Raw genomic sequence first — 19,136 nt, 5'->3', positions numbered from 1 at the left:
AGTCTGTGTACTCAGGTACATAACACTTCACAATCCAGTCTGTGTACTCAGGTACATCACACTTCACAATCCAGTCTGTATACTCAGGAACATCACACTTCTCAATCCGGTCTGTGTACTCAGGTACATCACACTTCACAATCCAGTCTGTATACTCAGGGACATCACACTTCACAATCCAGTCTGTGTACTCAGGTACATCACACTTCACAATCCAGTCTGTGTACTCAGGGACATCACACTTCACAATCCAGTCTGTGTACTCAGGTACATAACACTTCACAATCCAGTCTGTATACTCAGGGACATCACACTTCACAATCCAGTCTGTGTACTCAGGTACATCACACTTCACAATCCAGTCTGTGTACTCAGGTACATCACACTTCACAATCCAGTCTGTGTACTCAGGTACATCACACTTCACAATCCAGTCTGTATACTCAGGGACATCACACTTCACAATCCAGTCTGTGTACTCAGGTACATAACACTTCACAATCCAGTCTGTGTACTCAGGTACATCACACTTCACAATCCAGTCTGTATACTCAGGGACATCACACTTCACAATCCAGTCTGTGTACTCAGGTACATAACACTTCACAATCCAGTCTGTGTACTCAGGTACATCACACTTCACAATCCAGTCTGTGTACTCAGGGACATCACACTTCACAATCCAGTCTGTGTACTCAGGTACATCACACTTCACAATCCAGTCTGTGTACTCAGGGACATCACACTTCACAATCCAGTCTGTGTACTCAGGTACATCACACTTCACAATCCAGTCTGTGTACTCAGGTACATCACACTTCACAATCCAGTCTGTGTACTCAGGTACATCACACTTCACAATCCAGTCTGTATACTCAGGGACATCACACTTCACAATCCAGTCTGTGTACTCAGGTACATAACACTTCACAATCCAGTCTGTGTACTCAGGTACATCACACTTCACAATCCAGTCTGTATACTCAGGAACATCACACTTCTCAATCCGGTCTGTGTACTCAGGTACATCACACTTCACAATCCAGTCTGTATACTCAGGGACATCACACTTCACAATCCAGTCTGTGTACTCAGGTACATCACACTTCACAATCCAGTCTGTGTACTCAGGGACATCACACTTCACAATCCAGTCTGTGTACTCAGGTACATAACACTTCACAATCCAGTCTGTATACTCAGGGACATCACACTTCACAATCCAGTCTGTGTACTCAGGTACATCACACTTCACAATCCAGTCTGTGTACTCAGGTACATCACACTTCACAATCCAGTCTGTGTACTCAGGTACATCACACTTCACAATCCAGTCTGTATACTCAGGGACATCACACTTCACAATCCAGTCTGTGTACTCAGGTACATAACACTTCACAATCCAGTCTGTGTACTCAGGTACATCACACTTCACAATCCAGTCTGTATACTCAGGAACATCACACTTCTCAATCCGGTCTGTGTACTCAGGTACATCACACTTCACAATCCAGTCTGTGTACTCAGGTACATCACACTTCACAATCCAGTCTGTGTACTCAGGTACATCACACTTCACAATCCAGTCTGTGTACTCAGATACATCACACTTCACAGTCCAGTCTGTGTACTCAGGTACATCACACTTCACAATCCAGTCTGTGTACTCAGGTACATAACACTTCACAATCCAGTCTGTGTACTCAGGAACATCACACTTCACAATCCAGTATGAATACAACATGCAGTGTTTCACTCACAAGTCTTATCCTAATTCTACTTTATCTACATCTACATTCCGTTCATACTGCCACTGAATCAGAGGACATCATAGATACATAAAAGTGATATCAGAATAACCACATGGAGCCAGCAAAGGCTCTTTATTCCTCTCTATCCCTTCAAATCATCCTGTTACAATGGTTATATTGCCCTCTGAAGCTCCATGATTATATTGCTGTTACAAATTCCTCTGATGATTTGAATAATATAAACACAAGTGAGCAGATTAACATTTCCAGAGTATCAGAGACATGGATGAGTGAATTGCAGTACAAGTAGAGGCCACCCCAATGTCTGAGTGCTCCAGTGGAAGCTCAGACTGAGGTATTGTAATCTGAGCTTGCTGCCACACAGGCTCTGACTGCTGCCATCATGGCTGTGGATGCCAGTGCTCAAAGGGGCTTGCAGGCTCACTCAGCAGCCCAGCACCAAGTCCAGCTTGATGGAGTACTGCTTCAACAGATACCTAACTCGGAGAATTGGGGATTGAGGGAATTCAGTGCAATGACTGAAGAGATTCTATTCTGATCTTTGACAAAACACGGAGCAGTCTGAGTGATGGAGCGGGAGACAGCGAGACCAGCTCTAAGTGTTTCTAGATAATAGTCTAGAAAGTAAAACATGGCAGGGAACCTCAGCCCTGTGGAATACACATCCTGTGTCATGTGGGAAATCCTGGACACTTCTCATGACCTGGATGACCACATGTACAGGAAGTGTCACCGGTTACAGCAGCTCGAGCTCTGGGTTTCGGAGTTTGAGCACTGACTGGAGTCACTATGCATCCACGAGGATGAGAGCTTTCTGGAGGTGGTCACCCTACAGTTTAAAAATGTGCTGGCAGAGGGGGAATGGGTGAGGGCCAGAAGAACAAGGAGGACCAGGCATGCAGGACAGTGATCCCACGAGTGCATCTCACTCTCCAACTGGTATTCAGTTCTGAATACTGGTCAGAGTGATGGTTCCACTGGGGAGTGCAGGCAGAGCCAAGTCCACAGCACCATGGGTGACTCAGCTGTACAGGGAGGGAGGAAGAAGAGTGGAAGAGCAATAGTGGGAGGGGATTCGATAGTGAGGAGAATAGACAGGCACTTCTGTGACTGCAGAGGTGGCTCCATGATGGTATGTTGCCTCCCTGGTGCCAGGGACAAGGATATCACTGAGCGACTGCAGGACATTCTGATGGGGGAGAGTGAACAGCCAGAGGTCGTGGTCCATATTGGCACCAATGACAGAGGCAGAAGGAGGGATGAGGTTCTGAAGCAGAATTTAGGCAGCTTGGAGGGAGATTGAAAAGCAGAACCTCAAAAGTATTAATCTCCAGATTACTCCCAGTGCCACGTATTAGTGATTACAGAAATAGGAAGATAGAACTGATGAATACATAGAGCTGGAGAGATTATGCAGGAGGGAGGGCTTTAGATTCCTGAGGCTTTGGGACTGCTTCTGGAGGAGGTGGGACCTGTACAAGACGGACTGTTTGCAAATCAACAGGGCCGGGACCAATATCCTCGCAGTGAGTTTTACTCGTGCTGTTGGGGAGAGTTTAAACTAGCTGAGCACAGGGATGGGAACCTGAGAGTAGATTCAGAAGAGAGAGAAGAAAAGTTCGAAATGGAAGGCAGTAAATTAGTCAGCGTCTTTGGAAGGCAGAGAAAACGAAGGTTAGAAAATAAACAAGGGAGTTTGACAGAGCTAAATAATATATCCTTCAATACAAGTTGAGGAAATAAGGCAGATGAGCTGACAGCACAGATTGACACATGGCAGCATGATATTATAGCGATTACTGAGACATGGCTGAAAGAAGGGCAGGAATGGCAGCTCAACATTTCTAGTTACAGGGTTTTCAGACGAGACAGAGATGGGGATATCTCAGGAGGGGGTGAGTTGCAATATTGATTAAAGAAACAATTATAGCTGTGAGGAGAGAAGATATGGTAGAAGGATAAACAAATGTTGCCATATGGGTTGAACTGAAGAACAAAACAGGGGCAATCACACTACTGGGAGTGTGCTATAGACCCTGAAACTGTTAGAAGGAGAGAGAAGAGCAAATATGTGGACAAATTTCAGAACTGCAAAAACAATGAAACAGTGGGGGATTTCAACTGCCCCAATATTAACTGGGGTAGAGTTTATGTGAAAGACTCAGTGGTCACAGAATTCTTCAAATGCATTGAGGAGAACATTGTTATCCAGTATGTATCAAGTCCAAAAAGAGGGATTGTGAGACTGGACAAAATTTTAGGGAATGAAGCTGGGCAGGTGGAAGGGGGATCGGACGGGGCGCACTTTGATGGAAGTGATCATAATTCAGTTTGATTTAGAATAGTTATGGAAAAGGACAAAGACAGACCAGGAATAAAAGTTCTCAACTGGGGAAAGCTAATTTTACTAAGCTGAAATGTGATTTAGCTAAATGGGGTTGGAAACAGTTACTTGAAAGTAAATCAGTGCTGGATCAGTGGGAGGCATTCAAGGAAGAGATAGTGAGGGTTCAGAGCAAGTTTAGTTTAGAGAGAGATACAGCACTGAAACAGGCCCTTCGGCCCACCAAGTCTGTGCCGACCATCAACCACCCATTTATACTAATCCTACACTAATCCCATATTCCTACCACATCCCCACCTGTCCCTATATATTTCCCTACCACCTACCTATACTAGGGGCAATTTATAATGGCCAATTAACCTATCAACCTGCAAGTCTTTGGCATGTGGGAGGAAACCGGAGCACCCGGAGGAAACCCACGCTGACACAGGGAGAACTTGCAAACTCCGCACAGGCAGTACCCAGAATCGAACCCAGGTCCCTGGAGCTGTGAGGCTGCGGTGCTAACCACTGCGCCACTGTGCCGCCCTTAAAGAAATATGTTCCCTTAAAGAAAAAGGGTGGGACTAACAAATCCAGAGTCTTGTGGATGTCAAGGGGCTGAAAGGAGAGGATAAAGTAAAACAGGAAGATTAATGACAGATACCAAGGCAGAAAATCGAGAGGAGTATAAAAAGTGTAGGGGTGAAATTAAAAAGGAAATTAGGAAAGCAAAGAGAGGGCATGAAAAAAATTGGCAAGTCAAATAAAATCAAGAAAACTAAAGGTTGTTTTATAAATACAGAAAGGCAGGATTATAATGAAAGAAAGAGTAGAGCCTATTTGGGTCCACCAGGGTAACCTGTGGATGAAGGAGGAGGATTCGCATTTGTTTTCACTAAAGAGAGGGATGATACAGAAATTGCAATCAGGGAGGAGGAGTGTGCAATGTTAGATAAAACTAATATAATGAGATGAGATATTAAGGGATTTAACATGTTTGAAAGTGGTTAAATCACCAGGCCCAGATGAAATGCATCCTTGGCTGTTAAATGAAGCAAGAGAAGAAACAGCAGAGGCTCTGACCATCATTTTCCAATATTCTCTGTCTACAGGTGTGGTGCCAGAGGACTGGAGGACAGTTCACATTGTACCATTGTTTAAAACGGGAGAAAGGAATAGACCGAGTAATTACAGGCCAGTCAGCCTACCTCCAGTGGTGGGAAAAATATTGGAAAAAGCTCTGAGGGACAGGATAAACCTTCATTGAGTCATACATGGATTAGTCAAAGATATTCAGCATGGATTTGTTAAGGGAAGGTTGTGTCTGACTAACGTGATTGAATTTTTTGAAGAGGAAACAAGGAGGGTCGATGAGGGTCGTGCATTTGATGTAGTCTATATGGATTATACCTAGGTTTATGATAAAGTCCCAGATGACAGACTGGTCATGAAAGAAAAAGCCCAGGGGACCAAGGCAAAGTGACAAGATGGATTCAAAATTGGCTCAGAGGCAGGAAACAAAGGATAATGGTTGATGGGTGTTTTTGTGACTGGAAGACTGTTTCCAAATGGGTTCTGCAGGGTTCAGTACCAGGTCCCTTGCTTTTTGCAGGATATATCAATGATTTGGACTTCAATGTAAAGGCCTGTGACCCGACCGGGACCCGACGGGACCCGACGACATGTGTTGGGTTCAGGTCGGGTTGGGCCCCTCTTCCAGGTCCGGCTTTCGGGCTCAGGTCGGGCCGGGTTCGGGTTTGGGTCCGGGTCCGGGTCAGGCCGGACACAGATGGTTATTGCTCTGCTGGTCAGTATTAAAATTAAATAAAACTTACCTGAGCTGGGAGTCCGGGACGTCAAGCAGCGAAACTGAGTGTGTGCAGTTAGTGAGTGACGTCTCTATGATGCCATCACACACATGCTGCAGCTTCCTGGACGTTCCGAGTCGGAAGGTAAGTAAAGGGATAGTCGAGTCGGGCTCGGGTCGGGCTTGGGGCAAAATCGGAGGGACTCGGGCCGGGTCGGGCTCGGGTCCACTGTGGTTCCGTCTGGTTTGGGTTGGGTTCTTTTTCCCTAACCTGAGCAGGTCTTTACTTCAATCAGGCACAGAAATCAAATACCTGTACATTGAAACTTTACTGCCTTAATGCAGACAGTTCTATACAAAAGCATTGCCAGATTCAAAAATGCTGTTAACAGAAAAATATACCTTATCTTCATGTGACCGGCTGACAAAATTTATGGCCTGACACTCCTGTGATGCATCTTGGACAATTTTATGATGTTGATAAAAGCGAGATAAATAAAGTTATTATTAGGGTTACTACCTCTGACAGAACCTTTTTCAAATGTAATTCTTTGTGATCAAAATATAAATGGGATCTAATGAAAGATCACAGACATGAAACACTAACTCAGTTTCTCTCTCCAGAGATGCTGCCAGACTTCCTGAGTATTTTCAGCATTTTCTGTTTTTATTTCAATAAGTTGCATTACAGGCCCAGGATGGAATCGAGCAGGTGATTCTAATAAATTGCAAAAACTATTCATTATATCGGGCCATTGTTGAGTGACCAACTACCAAGTGCTACCTGAATCAGCAGTAAACTCTTTCTGTACAGCGTAGCAACTTTAGTATTCTTTCAGTGTTTTTGCTGATGAATCCCTTTCCCTCATGTCGGCTATTTCACGGGACAGATGTCGCAGACAGCACTCCAAGCAAGAGCAGTGACCAGCCGAAATCCCCTCGGATCGGGAGCTCGGGGAGAACATGGACTCGGTCAGTGATTTGATTTATGTGAAATACAAGCTTGGCTTGTTTTGTGTAATATTTTATATCCTTTAAATATGTTCGAAGGAAGCTTTGCGTGTTAAAACATATTGTCACACTAATAACCAAAATCTTTAATTTTAATTCTTTAAAGGTTATTAATGACTTCATGGTTGACCATAAAGTTAGCACCTGGGCTGTGACTGTAGCAGCTTAAAGTGCATAGTCCATCAAAAACGGTATTTTGGGATCAAATCTAGTAAACTGCTGTCCAAATCGCAACAACGTAATACACCTCCCTGCATGCACACCAGATTCCCTCTTGAATGCAGGCTTTGTTTTTTCTATAGTTGACCTTTAGTTGCTATTCAGCATCTTCTCTACAGAAGGGTGGTGTTTCCTGGAAGTTTATCAGTAAGCTGGTATCATTGATTTTAGTAGAAAGTGTCTCTCACCTGTTCCCTGGAAATTTCAGCAATTCAGTCTTTTAGCAGTTCAGTTAACCATTATTATATCTGTTCTGCATCTTTAGGGTCCTATTTCTGCTTTAAAATACCCTCCCTATTTATGGATTCTCCTCTTTTGGTCCTTATACACCCCCTCTTCAGTGCCTTTATTGCTTCTTCATTACCAATATTCTGCACTCACCTGGTAAGAGCTGCATTAGAATGAACTGAGTGATTTGACTCCTAATTTCCTTACTTCTAACTCTCTCTATTTCTAGTTCTTGCTGTCTCTTTCTGTCTCTCGAGCTCTTGCCTGTATGTGCGCTGGCTGGCTTTCTCATTCAGGCAAGCTCACCAATACTTTTTTGCACTCATACTCTTTCTTGACTTGTTCAAGCCTAGCAGCACCACAGGATATGTTTTAACTTCATCCTATATAGGTGGATGCTGCAAAGTTACAATGAGTAACTGGGTGAGGCAGGCAAGTAAATATCTGCATAGATATAGGAGTGTTCAAATACTGAGTGTTCAACTGAAAAGCAAAGGGATTATTTGATAACTTAGAGTTAAAACACTAGCAGAAGTATTCAAATGTAATGGCCGTGATGAATTTGTGCATGCCATGTGCTAACAATCTAACTGGGTAATTTACAAACGTGCTAAATGATGAACTGTCAATGTTGGCTTATCAACCAGTGGATGTGAGATGGCGGCATCATTCTTCGGAGCAGACTTTGGCTGAGCGAGGGAGGAAAACCAATGGAAAGATTTCACAGTTTAACTATCATGGAATCATGCATTACTTCCCCTTCTCAAGACCAAGCTGTTGTATCCACAATGCCTTGATTTTTTTTGCGGGGTGGGGTGTGGTAAGTGCCAGGGAGTTTCATGGCACAATAGATGTAACTGGGAAGAGGGAACTTTCTGAGATATAATCATTGACACACTTTATCAAAAACAAATTTCTGCAGTCATCTGAAGTATCGTCTCATTCACCCATTCGCCCTGTGGACACTGTCTCCACGAGAGTATCATCCTCGCTTAGTAGTGTGTCGTCATCAGCATCATCATCGTCCCACACTCCCAAGGTTCCCAGGCGTTCCATCTTCGCAGCCGTCTGCAGTTGGATTCAGAAGTGTTCTGTAAGAACAACTTCCGGCAATTGGGCTCGCAAGTGTTCGGCCTCAGTGACTGCCTGCATTTCAAAAGTGGCATTTCCTGGGTGCAGGCAGAAGAATGGCCACGATAACATCGGAATCAGGCAAGAGGATGACGATCTGTACCAAAGCACTTTGGTAAGTACATGGATTGTTTCTATTAGTCATGTTCATGCTGCTTAATGGCTGTTGCTTCTGTCAATATATTCACAGACATTAAAAAAAGTTCCTCTTGTATTTAAGAAAAAAATTACCTCAGACCATTTGTTGCCATCTCGTCATATTGAAGATGGCGGTGTGGCTGCTATTAGTGCTAATTCGCAATGTCTAATTTCCACATTGTTGATATCTTTTCTGTCTCTTGAGTATTTTGGCCATCATTTCAACTTTCTTTTGGAATGCTGTCGCACTGTTTGAGTTTTGCTGACATTACTCATTAAATGTACAGGCCACACCAAGGTGTGGCACACTCATACCCTTATTCAGGGAATGAGCTGAAATCTATTAATTTCTGATTTCTCCCCATCCTTGTACTTGATTGCAACAATGTCCCAAGCAGGTACAGATTGAACGCTGGGTTCTACAATGAGTGTGTAGCTAACCACAGGCACCTCTGGCACCTCCTGTTATTTAATTGAGTAATAATAGCAGAGTCCTTGAACAGTTTTTCTTCCTTGGCCTTGGCTCACGTGAAGTTTCAAAGATGGGAAGAGAGCAAATGAAAAATAGGAGTGGTGAAAGGTACAGTCCAAAATAGAATTGTCACCATGTGACTGATTCAAAAATGACTATTCGAATCTAAACATTATTGGTCACATGGGTAACACGCTGGCCATATAACTTAATGATCCACTCGTATATTTTATGTTGGGAAAGATTATTTCAAGCCTCTTTGATTGAAAACATGGAATCAGTCCATTGCAAGATATGAAATGGGAATTTTTAATACAGCAGAGTGGGTGTATAAAGGCAACGAATGGTCAGAATTTTCATCTTATTACTGATCTAATCAGCCTTTACAACCTGTATCAAATCTTCACATCACCTTCTCTGCTGAAAGGAGAACAACCACAGCTTTGAGTTAGAATTTCAGGTGAGAAAGGAGGAATGAGAGGAGAGGGAGAGAGAGAGTACTTTCCAGAGGGAAAAGTTTGAGAAGGAATTACAAGCACAAAAAGACAGTGAAATCAGACAGATAGAATTGGTGAGGGAAAAATTGTCTTTACGTAGTGGAGAAGCCACTTGTAATTCAAATGATCCTAGTCCAGAGACAAGCTGTGATTTCTTACACTATTCCTGGTTAGTATCCAAATTTGAAGATGATGATATTGAAGCCTCGTCTCACATACTTTGAGAAGAGGTTGCTGAGACAGAACACTTGCGAACCTTGCCTTTTGGAAAGGTTTTGCACTTTTTATAAAATATATTCATGAAATGTAATTAATTTTCTATTTCTTCATGTTACTGACTAAGATAGGACACCTGTTATTTTGCAGAGAGCCTCATCCAAGCAGACCCTGGAAACAGAACCTCCAGAGAATTCTCAGTTCACACAGACCATTTCACAAGATCAAGGTGAGGGGTGAAAATTGTCTCAATTTGATAAATCTATCCCAAAAGATACATAAACCTCTGCCAGCAGATTTATATTTTCTTCTGATTTCACAAAAAGCTGGGAAAATCCAGATTCTTATAATTGAACTAACCCAACTGCACTCAGCAGGATCCAACTTGGAGTCATTTAGCTTCACATTACTCAGTAACAAGCTATTTGTCAGCACCTAATGAAAGCATAAAGCCTCCTCCAGTTTAGTAACTCATGTCGGCTAATCCCTCGAAAAGCTATATTGTGTCATGGGTAAAAATCTGGAGTTGATTGTGGATTTAACTAAAAATAATTCAGAATTTATCAGCATTATTCTGGTTTCTTCATTGTAATTCAAATTGATTATTCAACAATGCATTAAACATTTTATTTTACTGAAATCAAGAACCATCTTTTTTCAGTTGGCTGCAGAGCACCTTGACGATGAAGCAGGAAGATTCAATGGGGTCCTCAGCACCGAATGTGCTAATCAGTAACACCCTCCCCACCACCTTTTCTGGTGAAAAGTGGATACCAGAAAAAAGTTGAAGACAGGATCAGCCTTCATGGCTGTGATTCTCTCATGATTAAAAATCCTGTCAACTCCCACTGTCCAGATTCCACCAAGCAGAAGGCCTCATTAGGTGAGGATTCCCAGTGCCTGTGGAATGATATTCCAGTCAGAGTTTTAAAAAATTCTCTGGATACAAGCATCACTGGTAAAGCTGTCATTTATTGTTCATCCCTCATTGCCCTGACAAGGTGGTGGGACAGGCCCTATCATTGAGCCGCTGCTGTTTTTTTGATGATGGTGTTTCCCCATTTTTATTAGGTAGGGAATTCCAAGATTCAGACCCAACAATGAAGGAAGAATGACGTTTGTCAATGTTTTGCAGTGGTAACTCAATAGCTGTTTAACTGTTGGACCAGAGTAAAAACCCAATTGTTCATTCATGTTCTTTAAGAAAGGAAACCTGATATCCTTACCTGGCCTGGCCCATGCATGGTCGACCCTTAACTGCCCTCTGAAGAGGCTTAGCAAGCCACCTAATTCTATCAAACTGTGACGAAAAAGGCAGCCAGTACTGATCTTCTCGGGGGGTAACTAAGGACAGGGAATAAATTCTGGTTGTGCCAGCAATACTCATATCCTGAGAATGGATTTTAAAATGTTTTTCTTTTCAGTTATTGGGCCTATGCAATAATGGTGGAAACCTACAAACTTTTCTCTTGTGAGTTTGTGATACATTCTGAATCCTTGCAACAAATTCTAATCCTATTACTCTCAGCCATTCATAATTCTACATCTAGATTATAGTTGTATGCTTAATCCAATCAACACTATAAAAATGTATGTGTAAATACCAATGTACATTTCTCCTGCTTTTCAGAGTTGGTGATATCAGAGAAGGACAATGTGTTCCGTGCTTGGTACCCTGCAAACCTTGACCTTCTCCTGAGAATTCCAAACACAGACGAACTGGCTTGGCTGCAAACGCAATCGTGCTCGACACTACCCAGAGCACCCAAAGAGGGAACCTTGACGCACACACTAAGCAGGATTACACTGTGAGGAGACAAACGTTTTATGCAGGTGTGATCTACCAATCAGTCGTGGGATAGCCCTTGAGATCTTTAGCAGACCTTTCCTGCCTTCTCTTATTTTTCCAGTTCTTCAATCTCTTCTGCAGGCACAGAATCAGACTTATCTTCAACAAAGGACAACTGCAAGAAATTAGGAAAAAGTTTATGATTGCCATTATGTTGCAATTATTTTGAATTCATGTTCAGCTTTATATTTTACTGTTATTTTGTATACATTGTTATGACTAAGCGAGAAAGGTGTCGAGGGCTCCTTTTCAACCTTCACCTGGACTACTGCAGCAGGATTTAATTTGAAACACACTGTGTTTTGAGCTCCCTCTTGGTGAATCCTTGTTCACCGCTTTCCAATTATAAGACAAAGAAATGAGCACAAACAGGCATTCTTAGGTTTAAAGAGAAGTGAAATTTATTAAAACTTAAATTTGAACTCTAATCCAGTTAACGCCTACGGATACACGCCGCGCCCCACGCGAGCACGCATACCTGATATGCACATGCAAATAGAGACAGAAAAGAGCAGAAGAAAGATAAAGTGAAGAGGTCTGAGGCAATCTCTGAACAGTTTCTTGTTACTGTGCTTCGAACTCACTGTCGAGTCCTTTTGTAGGCAGTTCTTGCTGGAGGTAATTCTTGCTTTTCGTTGGGGCCCAGTATTCTTCTTAAACCTTGTTCCCTGTAGGAGACATTTCTCTCTTTTAGGGTTCCATTGTCTACAATGGATTCCAAAGCTGGGGAGAATGAGATGAGAGGAGACAAGATAGAGATGTTCCCAATCCAGGAGCCAGCAGCTTTCTGTCTTCAGATTCTCTGTGGCGAGTTCAAAACCTGCAACAGCCAGTTCGTCATATGACTAAAGTGGTCTGATCATGTCTTCTATGTACTGGGAGGAGGGACTGGTTCCTTTATTCCAACATTGTCTGCTAGTGTGCAAAAATGTCTTTCCGGCTAGGGGCCTGGCAATTCCTTGTAATAGACCCTCTTTTCTTCCCAGCAACAATTTGAAGTTTAATGTCCATGTGGCAAAATTTATGTGCCTCATTCTTGGCTGGTGGGGGCCTGCACAACACCTTCAGACCCTGGGGAATGAAATGCGATTTGAAAAAAAGACATTTCATTAAAAGGTGTGAGAGAAAGAAAACCATGTATTTCGCTCATTCATTTTCATGCATTCATAAATCTTAAAGCTTAATAAAATTGTCTTTTCTGGGTGCTGCTTTAATTTCCCCTTTTTGGCATCCCAGCAACCAGGTGGTTCTTTGGGGAAGCTTTTCTTCAGTTTGCCCAATGCCCAATTACTTCAGGGGATGTTTGGTTCCCTTTTTCTCTGACTGTAAGGGAAAATTCTTTGTTAATCTGCCCTTTGTTCTCTGAGACACTCATACCTGTAGGTAGTTGTGCAGACTTGACCGTATTCTCCTGTGGCACTTTGGCTAGGTGAGGCATCACCCTCATGGTTTCTGTGCCTCCCCTAGAGGTCTCTCTTTATCGCTGCAGGTTCCTGTAAATGATGTTATCAATTCTGGTGGGCTGCTTCTAGAGTCTGCATTTACGTAGGAGGATGTGGGGTCCAACTTTTCACACTTTTCGGGGTTGGCTGACCAGACAGTAGGGATTTTCTTCAGGACTTTCTCTCGGGCTTCCTTTAACCTGCCCTCTTGGACACTTTTTCCCCTACTTTTTCTGAACTTTTGCCAGCCTTGCACCTGCCTGTCCCTTTTTGTTCTTGGTCGAGGTCCCTTACAGTGCACCAGCCTTCAGATGGAGGGTCTGCCTAACACCAGTACAGGACATAGGGATGCATGTTTCATCGTAGGTCGGGGTTTCCCCTCAATCTGCCATATGTAGCAACTCCTCCAGTACTCCGCCATATCTTAGTGCAGTTTTGGCCAGTCAAACTGCTGTCTTATGCGGGCTTTGGTCTTTCGTATACTGACATGTACAGCCACTGTGGCCTTGTAGGCCCTTCTTAATATTTCCAACCGGTACCTCTGCGGAACCACTAATTGGTGAACTAATGCCCTCTCCTTGCTCTCAGGTCTGTGAGGAGAACTCCATTTCCTCATCAGTACCTCATTCTTTAAATAGTTGCAATTAGGGACTCACTCTGCTTCTCTTTCAGACTAGACAGCCCATGCTAACTCTCGCAATACTGGGTCGGCTTGCTGAGCCACAGCTAGGGATAATCCATTTAATTCATTCCCTGGGTCTTCTAACTTTCCAAAGAATGTCTCGGACAGGCAGACCTCATGGTCATCTGCCTGCAGTGCAAATGCAGTAATTTCTGGGGGAGCTGGTTTGATCATGGCCCGATCCACTACACATTCAGGGAAACTGCAGGAGACCATCTCCTGCCACTGCCCTGTCTTTCTGACCTCCTGTGGTCTTTCTTTCACTACTTGGTGGGGGGGTTGGGGCTACCACCTTCACCCTCGCCAGATCATTACCACGGAACAGGTCAATCTTGTCCACAGACAAACTAGGGACAATCCCTACGGTCACTGATCTCGAAACAACGTTGCACTCCAGGTGCACCCGGTAATCAGGTACATGTATACACTGCCCTCCAACACCATTCACCACCATTTTGGTATTCACTGCACTCCCTGGGGGAAAGGTCAGGCCTTTTCCCAGTAAAAGGGATCTAGTGAGTCCTGTGTCCCTGAGAATTACTCTGGGCTTGCTGGCCTCACTCGAGGGGTATGGGGTTAATTTCCCTTCAAACACAAAACCCTGATAGCCTTCAGGAATCCTATCAGCTTTTCCAGCACTGGCTGTAGTAAGCTTCCTGGGTTGCATTCTTGCTGCAGTTAAAGCCACAGCTTGTTCTGTGTTTTGCACCAGGTCCCCGTCTTTACTGAGCAGGTGTGCCCTGATTAACCCTATCGATTTTCCCTTTAGTTTCCAGCAGTCAGCTTTTAAATGCCCTGCTTTATTACAATGGAAGCACACAGGTCTTCGGGTCTCACTCTTGCTCACTGCACCTTCCTTTTTGTCTGGAGGGCCCCCTGTGTGTCCTGCTTTCCTTTCTCTCCCAGGATTGCCTGGGTGGAGATCACCTTCCCACCCTTTGTCCTTTTCGGATTTGTGGGAGTGATTAGGAAAGGTTTTCCCCTGGGAAACCGACCGATAAATTAAAGCAAACTCATCAGCCAGAATGGCCTCTTGCCAGCCTCTCTGGACGCACTGCTCCATTATATGGGTCTTTATTGAGAGTGGGAGAGAGATTTTTAATTCCTCCAACAGAACTACTTCCCTGAGATTCACATAGCTTTGCGGTATTTTAAGAGCCCTCAGCCACTGGTCAAAAGCCAGCTGCTTACTTCTTTTAAACTCCAGGTAGGTTTGATTAGCTTGCTTCCTGAGGGTTCATATGCCCCAAGGATAGCCTTTTTGGTCAGTTCATAATTTGCTGAACTCTTATCTAGCAACAAGGAATGAACCTCATGGGCTTTTCCAGTTTGCTTGCTTTGAAGTAAAAGAGACCAGGTCTCAGCTGGCCGTTTCAGCTGCCTTGCCAGTTTCTCAAAAGACACAAAAAAGGCCTCCACATCTTCATCATTGAATTTTGGCATCAGTAAGTTTTAGCAATTTTTTGCCCAGTCTGAATTATGCTCCTCCATATTGGCCATGCTTGCACTGAGGTTACTCTGTCACCCCTGAGTTAACTCAAGCCGCTTCAGCTCTCTTTCTTCGGATTCTTTCTGGAATATTCTTTCTCTCTCTCGCTCCTCTCTCTCTTGTTCCTTCTCCTGTCTTTCTCTCTCTTTTGCCTTTCATTCACTTCTCATTCCTTTCTGGAAGGCTCTCTCTTTCTTTTCCCATTCTTTTTTGGAAGGCTCTCTCTTTCTCTTCACATTCCTTTGGAAGGCTCTCTCTTTCTCCCACTCTCTTTCCTCAAAGCCAAGTTTCCGCTGTTCCAATTGTACCTTTGCGAACAATACCCTGTCGAATTCTGCTTCTGACCCTGTTTCTGCTTCTTCAGATTCAAGGAGACAATAGTTGGCCACTAGCCTTCGGAGTTCAGACTTCCTAGTACTGTGATCCCACACTGCTCAGCCGTGTTCCTCAACACCTCCATAGACAGTGCTTTTAAGTTATCCCAAGTTACTTCACCCTGGCTTGGAGAGCTGCTAGCTTCAGTTGCAGACATGTTAGTATTCAATCACACACGACCAGGAGAAAACCTGTATTGAAAACTTGCTCTTTTTGATTGTGAACAATTAGGTTTCCCATTTCCAATTTCTCTTGTTTGTCTATGGGTAAAGTTACGGACACAGGCACCCAAATTTCTATTATGACCAGGTGAGAAAGGTGTCTGGGGATCCGCTTCAGCCTTCACCTGGTCTTCCTGTAACAGGCTTTACTTTTAAACATGCCGTGTTTTGAGCTCCCCCTTTGGTGAATCCTTGTTCACCACTTTCCAAATATAAGGCAAAGAAATGAGCACAAACTGGCTTTTTTAGGTTTAAAGAAGAAAAGTCAAATTTATTAAAATTTAAATGGTAATTCGGTTAACGCCTACGGATACACATCATGCCCCACGCTCTGCAGAGTGTTTCCGATTGTGTGAGGTTCATTTAGCCTTGCTGGTCACAACCGAACCCACTGATTTACGGTCGAAGGTCTGGGCTTACCTTCATGAATCACACTGAAGGATGATGAATAATGCAATCGATGCAGGTTTCAGATTTCGAATAATGAAAGTATGTTCAATATGTACTGCGAATCTCAGTGTGGCAAAACCCATGCTAATGTTCCTATATGACTAACAACAAATCGATTACGTTCCCTAACTCACAGTCGGTTAACTCCCAACACTACACTAACCCCCTTTTCTAAGGTTTGGTCGGGACATGCAGAGGTAACTCTCCACATGACTGTGAGTTGAGTATTCTGCAGGCTGCTCACCCTGCTGACTTTGAATGCCGGGTCGTGTCTTCTGCGATCAAAGTCCTTGGGGCTGTAACCATTCCTTAGGGCATGCAACTTCCTTTGGTCCTGGTTATAGAGGGAGCAGCGTGCTCTGATCTTCTGTCCTGTAGAGCTGTGTGGCTGCTGTCCATTTGACATCAACTGTTCAATCCTCTCCTTCCTCAGGCTGCTTCACTTCTACTGTTTCAGCGGTCTTGCTTTTTCCACCAAAATCGGAATGTTCCCTTTTTTCTGACTGATCTTGTCATGTCCCTGGTGAGAAAGCTTTGTTTGAATATGTGGTATTTTCATCTGGCTGGTTTCGGTGGGGGAGTGGGGAGGACGGACAATGGGAACTGTTGGTCTTCGTCATCTAGTTGAGTACTATACAAGGTGTGAACTGCTTCCGATGGGTTCTGTTGTCCGATTGACTTGATTATATATAAAACCAGTGGATTTCATTGTCTCCTTAGGCACCTTGGAGCCAGTGATGATGTGGGTGGCTGGTTGAGAGCAGAAGGCAATGTCTCTGTTGGGTGGAGTGGGTTTTGGTTTAGCATTTGAAAAGCTTGTCCTTTCTGATGTGAGACCAACAGCCTGTCCTCTGGTAATTGTGTTTTAAACACTGTTCTTTTCACAGCCATTTCCCCCCAACTGGGGTTTTCATCGTGGCAAATAAAGTCTTGGATTAAAAATGATAATCCTTTAGCTCGCATGCATACGCGATGGGCACATGCAAATAGAGACAGAAAGAGCAGAAGAAAAATCAAGTGGAGAACTTTGAGGCAATCTCTGAACAGTTTCTTGTTACTGTGCTTCGAGCTCACTGTCGAGTCCTTTTGTAGGTAGTTCTTTCTTGCAGGTAATTCTTGCTTTTCATTGGGGCTTAGTATTCTTCTTAAACATTGCTCACTGTTGGAGACATTTCTCTCTCTTGGGGTTCTTGTGTCTTCAATGGATTCCAAAGCTGGGAAGAATGAAATGAGAGCAGACAGGAGAGAGATGTTCTCAATCCAGGAGCCAGTAGCTTTCTGTCTTCAAATTCACTGTGGCGCGTTCAAAACCTGCAACAGCCAGTTAGTCAGGTGACTAAAATAAAAGCACAATACTGCAGATGCTATATTATAATTATTTATTATAGTCATCTGACTAAAGTAGTCTGACCATGTCTTCTGTGTGTCGGGAGCAGGGACTGGTTCCTTTGTGCCAACACTGTCTGCTAGTTCGCAAAAATGTATTTTCCAGGCTAGGGGCCTGGAAATTTCTTGTAATAGGCCCTCTTTTCCCAGCAACAATTTGAAGTTTAACGTGCATGTGGTGAAATTAATGTGCCTCATTCTTGGCTGGTGGGGGCCTGCATGACAATGTATATATATATTTGTAAATGTTAGCCTTTTTAGGGAAAGAAATCTTCAAAGGATGCAGAGGGGGGACCAGATCCCTGAGATATGAATACTTTTACACTTATTTTTGTCCCTCATTTATCCTTATTTGTGTTCAATTACTTGAAACTGCCATTATCTAGTGTGGGCTTGCCTACAGTGATCTGTTAAAAGAATAAGCAATACCCTTTGTGAGTGAAAGTGCAGGGGCCTTGATGTTCAAGATCCTAATCAGACACTAATTCATTGACCTCTTCATTTTAGTGCAATCACTTCACAGGTGTAGGATAGCATTGATTCTGTATGTTCACTCAATAGATTTATCCAAAACAAAATCCCTTCAAAGTAGCAAAAATGCCAAGAATGTCTTAACAGTATATGAGACCCTATCAAATTCAGTTTTGCACTATGTGTAAATTAACCAGCAGAGAAAGCAAGTGTTGAAGCACTTTAACATTTCTAGTGTCTTCCACACACACTGTTCCAGTGTCCTTTCCCAATCTGAATCTATGTGCTGTGATGAGGAGGGTCTTTATGGAGCTCATTACCCTGGTTTTGGGAGGCCAATGTATTTTCTTTCCTCCTCCTATCTATCACTTGGTGCCCTGTAAAGGATTTACTAATCAGACACAATTACAGAAAGCCACTCACTATAAAAAGGTTCAGAATCTGGGCTATGCCAACAACAGTAGACACAGATATTAAAGGAAATCATCTGAGTTATTTGTGAAATTTTCTAAGTGTACATTTTTGTAAATATTTTCCATATTCCTTTTATATTATGTAATTTGTTTTAAAAAGTTACTAAAATAAATTTCAGTGCATAAATGTTTCGTGATTTTATTTTGAAATAGAAGCAAACTTCTGGTATGATGTGTGTACTTCATATATAAATAATGTTACTTCACTGCCCATAATTACTGCCATCTGCATGTTTCGTGCATTGAGAGCTCACCTACTTGAATGAGACCATCTGACCTTTATTGATAGCCGTATCCTCGAAACCAAGGTCAGTGACTGGGTAACAGCAGTGTTACCATGTTTTTACAACAGCTGATCAAAACAGAGTAACAAAACCACATACACTTCAATAGTCTAGTCGCTGGTTTGCATTCCTCATATGCAAGGTCTTTGTTTTTCCTCCTGATTTGTCCCAGTTTTCCCCAGTACGAATTTTTTTAT

General features: G+C 43.1%; 1 protein-coding gene across 8 annotated transcripts in view; it reads left to right on the top strand.

Moving 5' to 3' along the window:
• The window catches only part of LOC137373133 (ral guanine nucleotide dissociation stimulator-like 1), a 212,168-nt gene extending 193,396 nt beyond the window's left edge, over positions 1-18,772 (top strand). For 6 of the 8 annotated variants that reach the window (XR_010975601.1, XR_010975602.1, XR_010975600.1 and 3 more), the window contains exons 3-6: positions 6,796-6,877; positions 8,011-8,609; positions 9,968-10,046; positions 11,448-18,772. Coding sequence is in view for 2 of the 8 variants with exons in the window: in XM_068037987.1 (XP_067894088.1) it covers positions 6,869-6,877; positions 8,286-8,609; positions 9,968-10,046; positions 11,448-11,629 (594 nt within the window). In the remaining 6 variants the exon portion in view is untranslated. The remainder of the gene's footprint in view (positions 1-6,795; positions 6,878-8,010; positions 8,610-9,967; positions 10,047-11,447) is intronic. The other 2 variants (XM_068037987.1, XM_068037986.1) reach the window with 1 other exon arrangement.
• Positions 18,773-19,136: the final 364 nt, after the last annotated feature.

This window comes from Heterodontus francisci, chromosome 8, assembly GCF_036365525.1.
Source record: "Heterodontus francisci isolate sHetFra1 chromosome 8, sHetFra1.hap1, whole genome shotgun sequence".
NCBI classification, from domain to species: domain Eukaryota; kingdom Metazoa; phylum Chordata; class Chondrichthyes; order Heterodontiformes; family Heterodontidae; genus Heterodontus; species Heterodontus francisci.
Note: the sequence above shows the minus strand (reverse complement) of the source record. Positions and strands in the feature narration are given on the sequence as shown.